The sequence below is a fragment of the Rhopalosiphum maidis genome, chromosome 3, assembly GCF_003676215.2.
Source record: "Rhopalosiphum maidis isolate BTI-1 chromosome 3, ASM367621v3, whole genome shotgun sequence".
Taxonomy (NCBI): Eukaryota; Metazoa; Arthropoda; class Insecta; order Hemiptera; family Aphididae; genus Rhopalosiphum; species Rhopalosiphum maidis.
The window spans coordinates 23003193-23012032 of record NC_040879.1 but is presented as its reverse complement, the minus strand read 5'-3'; the positions used below and the strand labels follow the sequence as shown (position 1 = coordinate 23012032).

General features: G+C 28.3%; 1 protein-coding gene across 1 annotated transcript; it reads right to left on the bottom strand.

Annotated features, from left to right (window-relative positions):
- Window positions 1-270: 270 nt before the first annotated feature.
- On the bottom strand, window positions 271-2577 carry LOC113556771 (mucin-5AC-like). The gene is made up of 2 exons (XM_026961912.1): window positions 2490-2577; window positions 271-2409 (listed from the first exon to the last, which is right to left on the bottom strand). The coding sequence occupies exons 1-2, from the start codon at window positions 2541-2543 to the stop codon at window positions 367-369; spliced, it is 2097 nt and encodes a 698-aa protein (XP_026817713.1). The 5' UTR covers window positions 2544-2577; the 3' UTR covers window positions 271-366.
- Window positions 2578-8840: the final 6263 nt, after the last annotated feature.

Here is an 8840-nt window from a genome sequence, read left to right as displayed (position 1 = left end):
TAGTAGTTCTACGTATAGTTTTAATAATATACAATTCATATTAATTAATTTTTTAAGTATTTACTTTAAAATATTCAAAACAATTATTACTTGTAACGTTGTAACAAAAATTTGGTTCAAAATAAACTTATCAAAAGTTAGATAAAATTAAAATATTTAATAATGATAAATTATATTATTTATAATTATTTTACATAATATACCTAAACGATAATATACTAAATCGTTATTTTAATTTATAACAAATTAACAACCATATAATATTATAAAATTAATTGTTCCTAATTTATATATAACTTTTTATAATTTTTATAACAGTCAATGTTGTCCAATATTACATTTTATACCAAATATAATTTAATTGAATTAGATGGTGGGTGATAAATGCTTACAACCAGAACTTAATTTAGTATGCGGTAGTGAGCATGGTAATGGTAAATGTGGTGTGTGCGGTCGTATAATATTTTGGAGGCATGGGTTGACACCAGTTGGTGTCACACTAGACAATTTTAGTAGTTCTTTGTTTTTCGAACGGCATAAGTTAATATCCGATGACGGCGGTATAGGATACGAGGTAGGTGTTGAAATTAAATTTGGTACTCGTTCAGGAAATGACTTTATATTTGGTAACGGTGTAATAATGGGACTTAAGATTATACTCGAGAAAGATGGTTTTGAATCGGGTTTATAACTAGGAAATTGACTTAAAATATCTGACATTGATGGTATACAAAGAACAGGTGATAATGAAGTAGTATTTAATGTAGAACCAAAATATGAGATTGGTAATGATGAACATGGAACGAGAGACGTTTTTGAAGCATTGGAAGAGGTCAAAAGCTTGATTAAAATATTTGTGAGATCCTGATTATTAATTGATAAATTTTGATTCGTGTCCGCGGGACCAGGAGCTGAATCAAATGTATTATTTGACGATGTATTGAATACATTAGGATTTGACTTGGATAGTGGTTTATTAAAAGTCGACGTTGGTATTGGACTAGGGGTAGAAGTGGTATTTAATTTAGCCTGGATAAGTGGAAGTAATGACGACAACGGAGTTAAAGAAGAAGTTTGATTAGATAGCAAATTTTTAATAACTAATTTCATAAATTCTGGATTATAACCAGAAGATATGCCTGAAACAGATAGAGGTGTCAAAGACGTCATTATTTGTTGAAGAGGAGTAATCGAGCTATTTGATTGATTATGTAAGACATTTGATAAACAAGGAATTGTCGAATCAGACAATGAACAAGCAGGTGAAATAGTATGTGGCTTTATATTTGGAGCAGATACAGGAGTTACGCTTGGTGCGTGTATATCATAAGTTTTAGTTGGTATTAAAGGAGAAGATGAAACCTTTTGTGCTTGATTGGACTGTAATAATTTCAGTAAAAGATTTATAAGGACTGGATTATAACCAGAAATTAAAGATGGAGTATACGTTGAAGTTACTACTGGTATTGAAACTGGCACATTACTTGCAGCTGGAAATTCTTCTGGTGCGGTTTCTGGTTCATGCTCTGGAAATGATGCTGGAGTTAGTGCGGGGGATTTCTCAGAAGCTGGTACTGGAAGTACTTCATGAAATTGATGGTTAGGTAACGAGGATGAACCATGTGGTATACGTGGTAATATACTCAATGAAGGCGTAACATGGTGTGATATAACACATGGTTTTGTACCTGGAACCACGATTTTATTTAACGTTGGCGTTAATAGATGACATGGTGGTGAGAAAGGCATCGGTTTAGAAGTAGATGAAGATGAAGGCGACGATACTGAAGATGACATATTGAGCAAAAAATTTATGATGTCTGTATTAGTAATAGAAGGCGGTGTTGATGCTGAATTTGACAACTGTGGAGTCGGAACGGTGCTAAAAGTGGACTGGGCTGGACCACATGACGGGTTTGGTAAAATACTTGAAGAACTTGAGGAGGAGCCTGGTGCACATGGTGAAGATGTTGTATGTGGCTTTGAAACAAAAGCAGGCAATTGTGCTGCGTTCGATGTAGATGAAGAGGGTAATATTGATTTATCAGGAGTTGGTGCTTTACCTGCCTGTAAAGTAGAATATGCTGGAGACGACAAAAGTTGAATTATTGAATTTAAAATGTCCGTATTATTGGAAGGTGCTGATGGCGTAGGTGGTAATAATGATGTTGATCCCGGTGAAGACATATCTTGAGAAAGGGTTGGTGTAGAAGATATAGCTGTACCATTTGCAGGAACACTCGGTGAACAAGAGCTCGGGCTACCCGAAGAACCACAAGGAGGAGATATTGTATGCGGCTTCGAATCCGGTGTGATATTTAGTATAGGAGTAGAATCAGATGTCGATGGCAAACATGCATGAGATGAACCATGTTTATGACTTCGCAATGTACACGAAAATACACCATCCTAATTCACACCAAATAAAATGTTTCATTAAAATGTATGTAATGTTTTATTTAAAAAATAAAAATAATAATATTCATTACCTTAGCAACCTGCAACGTCAGAACTGCTATGATACAAATCTTTAAGCCCGCCATAATATCATTTAAGTCATATACAGCTATTCTGTAGCACAAAGACTGTTACTAGAAATTATATTTCTTAGGGTTTATATAACATTAAATATCGATAAAATAAATGTTATCTAAGCACGTTATTACAACATCAAAAAGATATCCGGTAAACATAATATTTTATCAAGGTGTCAAATATAATTGTGGAATAACTCAAAATATACATATTTATGCAATACTACAATAGTTGAGATTACACCAAGGATAATCAAATAATCAAATCTCATATTAATGAATAACGATTATAATGATTACGATTGTTTTTTTATTCATGATAAAACATAGGTAAGAATATAATAAAGGATCGGGAAACGCTGATATAATGTAGGTGTCACTGTATCTTCTTATTGAGTGTATCGCTGTTATGGATTTGTTAAATTTGAATTCAACAATATGATTAATCATTCCAAACAAAACACGATTAAGCGTAGACGGTTGAACAGCCTATATTTCTAAAGATATTTTATTATATATGTTTATATTGCTATTACAGTAGTAGTACAGTAGTTTGCACTAATTTTTACCAAAAAAAATCACATAGAATTATTATTATTGTTGTTATTATGATTTTAAAATAATAACTAATAATATATAATCGCTAATAATTGCTGTTATTATCCGAAGAGCAAAACTTATAAGTGAATATGGTGTACATTAGAACGGGTATAAATAGGTTAGTGGTATTAAATAAAGCTTAAAATTAATCTTAATATTTTGGAAATGTCATTGCGTATAGTAAATAATGATATTCACAATGGCAGAAGCTTCAACTGCTTAAATAATAATATATTATAATAAAATTATAAATAAAATTTAAAAAGTAAAATGTCTATAAAAAAATATTTTGGATATGTATTTTCAATATTTTTAGGTTTTTGAATAAATATTTATTAAGAAACTTCATGTTTAATTCAATTTTATTTTATTTTATTAATTAGTCAAAAAATTTATAAATATTTAAGTCAAATATAATTTTAAAATTTTCGTTGTTTTGTTAGATTTGAACTTCAAGCACTAATAAAAATAAACTAAACTATTTGTAATAAGTAATTACTCGTAGTATAAAATGAGCGAAAATGCTATACATAATTTCTTGAATATTAAAACATTTTACTGCTTCTGAAGATGTTTTCAGTGTAAAGAAAACATACACATATACACACACACACACGATTTTAAAAACATTACCTACATTTATTGCTCCATCCAGAGTCTAACATTTAACACGAAAAATCATCATTTTCTTAGCCATAATAAATGTATACTATTCACTATTCAGTATAGGTCCTTACATTGTTAAATTTAAACGAATACCCTTGAATATGATATTTTAAGATTTATTCGAAAAAACATTATTAAAAAAATTGGATTTTCGAAATAATTTGTACTCACATATACTATTTGATACATTAATATTTAGTAAATATAGACAAGTATAATCTACGTGAAATAGTTTTTAATTTTAAATAACGTGATGTAGAATGTTTTGTAAGTTTATAACCACTACAGCTTGACGTTTAATTATGACTGTTAGTAAACGTTGACAACAAAATGCACGAACCTACCTATACCACAGTCGGTTATGTAATATTTTTGCAGAGATAGAGTTACTGCGATGCAAATATGCAATTGACATTTATTACAACATAATAGTGTTCTGTAGACGTGAGATGTAGTGTATAATAATTATATATCATACAGAGACTATAATAGCAGTATACTAGGCATAAGCTATAAAATAATAATATTTCACTGTTAATTACGATCTATGGTCTATCACGGAGAGCGTTTGTAATCAATACAAATCGGGTACTTTTGCTAACAGTGACTATTGATAGTCGTACATCATATTAATAGGTATAGTAGCTAAATTCAATATTGGTATTTTGCCTCGCAACCCGTAATACATTATTTTAACAGCTTTATGTGGGATTTCAAAGTAATCGCATAATTAACATAATCATAATTTATTATTTTATATTATATTACATTTATTATAATACTCCGTAGAAGGTTTCTACTAAATAATAATATAATCAGTCCTTAACTAGGTACCTAAAATGTTAAAAAAAAAATATAAACCACGGGGAAAAAATGTGTTACACTATACTTTATCGCTTTATCTAAGTATTCGTTTTGTAATTATAACACTTAAGTAATTAATAATCGTAAGCATTTATAGATTTCAGTATCGAAGAAGTAAGGAGGGACGCCCCGAACCCTAAATTAATATTATGAAATTTGTACACATCAATAATCTGCATAATATGATATATCATATATTTAAAACATATTAACTAATTTTATTTATTAAATCAAAGAAATTATATTTTCTTATTTACATTATGCAATATTATCAATCATTGAAACGTAATGTGCACCACCTAGAACTCAATTCAAACATGTCAATAATTTATTTTATTTGCTAAAAAAAAAATTCTTTATTTTCATACCTTTGTCAATAAATATTAATGATCTCTAACATGTATCCATAACAATGTATCACAAGTAACAGTCAATGTAAATATTTAATAATATACAGTTTGTTATAAAAATATCATATAAGTGACAAAAATAAATGTATCAATAGACGCGTGGTATTTCTATTTTCTCGTGACTGTATCTACGTTGTTACTTAAGTACGATAGTTTCTCATAATAGGTAATTAATATTTACTATTTTGACTATAATTATGAAATAATTTTTGCTTTTTTTAAAATTATTTGATTTAGTAGTCCAAAGTGTAAAAAAATATTTTATCAGATGATGTATTCGCACCTCCCCTCTGAACTTAAGCATTCATTTTTAAATAGAAGTTAGTAACTTCGAGTTACCTACTAAGAATGTATTACTTACGTGAGATTTTAAATATAACTTGACTAAAAAAGCGCCTTACCCAAAAACGTAAATAATACCTAATAATAATAATACCTCACATATAAAATAGTTGAAAATATTCAACTAGGTACTTCGCCAAATGTTTAGGTTGTTATTAGATATGGTAATTAATGATTAATCAAATCTTTTATTTAAATAATATTATTGCATTTTGTGAATACAAGAGCATTCTGAACGCGGACCACACAGTTACGATTAAATAACTATTTTGTTAAAAGTTTATTGCTCAAATCTTGGAGTACAATAATATTGGATACCATATATTATATATGATGACAGCACATGCCGTACCAAATTTACCATACCTAATTTTACAATTTAAAAGTAAATTACTACTATTGACTATTGTATACTATTTATATTATAATTTTTTTTAAATTAAATAAATTAAAAACTATACAGTTGAAATAACTATATAATAATATTTCTACCAATATAATACAATTGTATATATTTTTTTAAACTATTGTAGTTTATAACAATTGCCCTATACATAAATATAAATCACAACGAATATGGATGCGACTATGAACGGAATTGATATAACCATATAGTTTTTCCCGTGTGCAACATTCATTGAAACGAGTATAATATTATAATGTATAATAGCCGATAAAATATTTTTATAACTCGACAAAAATGCTGCTTCGCATACATTTCTCCGTTATCACAAAACGATCGCATAATATCGTATAGCAACCGTTTAATTAAGTTATCACTCATTTAGAATTGGGCACAAGAAAATCGGAAAATCGAAGTAATGTGGACCAATCAAACGGTATGTGCACGTGTGGTAAACGCGACGCGCGGAGTACCTACCTACTATATATATATATATACCGATAGCGAACTCGTAATATAGTTACAGTTATATGTGATAAAATAATATATCGTAATAGCATATCGTATTAAATGACCGAATTCATTTAATTCCGTCTCACTATCTGAGAGTCGGTTGTCGAGTGAACTTGATACGATAGCCGATATGTGTGTACCAGTGTAATATATCATTGTGAAATTAATACATTTCGTTGAATTTCATATAACGTTAAGTCATAAAAACAAATTTCAATTTCCGATTTCGTGCGTTTTAATCACACCATGCCCTGTCCGTTTACACGAAATCTGGCCGAATATTAAATTATTTCCAACTTCCTCGTGATTAAATTCGTTTCATATCATTTTATCTCGTACATTTTTAAGTGACCGAAACAAAAACAATTTTAATAATTAATCGTCTTATAACGGTTGAGATGTAATATTTCATTGATAAAAAAAAAACAATAACATTAAATAGTAATTATAGTGCAGATATTAAAATTCTTAAAACGGTTACGTAATTTCTTCATTACTTTAGACCTTACATAGATGCGGACTGGACACAGGTCGGCACAGGGAGATTCGAAATATGTGCATATTATTTTGCAGTTAAAATTAATGAAATATTAATTTTAATAACTAAGGATTAAAAATATAAAAAAAATGTTTCTCATGAAAAGTTCATTCACGACTAACAAAAAATATAAAAATAAATAAATAAAGATAGTTTTTTTTAATAGATATTTTAAGTTAGAATTTAAACAAAATTAGATATTTAATCAAAAAATTAAAATATTTTAGTTTTTTGATGTCATTTAAAAATACTATTAAAGCCCCGTGGTACATACGAAACACACTACTCCACAACGACACTGGAATACCATACCTAACCACAGGGATCAATGAACAATTCAAAAAATTTCATTCGAAATTTAACACAACAGAAAAAGCCCTTCTCTTCAAAATTGGGAAAAGAACCATAAATCGCAGACTAAAGCCACGTCTTCCACAAGATGTCTTGTTACCTCCAGAATCATCATCATCATCTTCAGCATCGGTATCATCAGAACATTGACCTAATAAAACAACTCATAATCTGAGTACATTTTTCTAAATTAATACAATTTATAAATTATCTTATTACTCTATTATTCCTACCTAATTATGTAATTTATTGAATAATAAAAAAAAAAAATTGTAAAAACAAAGATTATGTTGAAACAATAAAATGTCACCAACTTAGCTATAATCTCTATAGAAAAAAAAATGGGTGACCAATTAAAATATGACAATATTATTGATCAATTAGCGGATTTAAAATGTAGAAAAGTTAATTTTTAATACATTTTCATATTCTACCTATCACTATATTTTATATTTATTGTCTTATTTCTTCAATATTATTATTTATTATATTAAGTTTGATTATATTATGACATGTTAAAATTTAATAAATAATAGTAATGATAAAAATAATACTATTCGTTGGTATCTATTTAAAACTTTTAAATCATATAATTATATTATCATATTTTATAAGCAAAAAAACATTTTTAAATGCAAGATTTTTGTCAAAAATGAATTCAACATACTGTGTAACTAATATCAATATAAGTTATTTTAGTATACTTTAATATTTTATATACTTACATTGAAGTATAGGCTATCTGACCGTTTTCAGGTGTATAAATATTGACCTTGCCCCCTGATATAAACGTCTGGCTACATATATGCATAAATGCCTCTAACTTTGCATTCCCAATTGATGAACGCAATCTATTTTTAATAATTTTTAATTTACTTCACATTAAATATTTACTTTGTTTTTCAACAGCTGAAATTTTCACGCGCACTCATACATCATGGTTTGGAACATTTTTGAGATTATCATCAACGCTTGATGAATGTAACAAATAAATAAACATATTTGTCAACTTGTCAGTACGTGATACGTATATTTACTATAATGTAACAATTAGACATATTAATTATAGTGTAATATGATATTAAGCCTTCCAGAATTCCAACATCTCAGAACCGACGTATACTATTATAATTTTCACCGGCGTATAGGAAGATAAATTTCTCCAACTCGCCTAGCTAGTCCTCCACAGCCTTAAAATATGACTCTATAGTCAATATGTTATGTATATTATGTAGAAACATATAAATAGTTGACAAAATAAATCGTGACATGGCACGCGGTAAGTACTACAACACGTAAATTAAAATATGTATAATACGTATAATAATAAGTAATAACACTTTATCAAAATATTATCATCGGATGTAGAACGTTCAGTTATCTAAAATTATTCGTATATTTTGTTATATGTGAATATGATTATTACGACTATTACAAGGTAAGTATTCGCTGCATGGCCACAAAACGACCAACGAGTTTGTTATAATCTGACGATAATAATATTATAATTATCTCCAAACACGGATAACGCTTTTTGTAAAAAACGAAATATCAAGACTTCTGTATTGTAGGTATGCGTAAACCGGCTGTCCGAATAAAAATAAAACTATTATCGTCAT

Coding starts and splice junctions, on each gene's coding strand:
- LOC113556771 (XM_026961912.1), bottom strand. CDS start 2,543: ATGGCGGGCTTAAAGATTTGTATCATAGCAGTTCTGACGTTGCAGGTT. Junction 2,410..2,489: donor TGACGTTGCAGGTTGCTAAG/GTAATGAATATT, acceptor GGTGTGAATTAG/GATGGTGTATTTTCGTGTAC.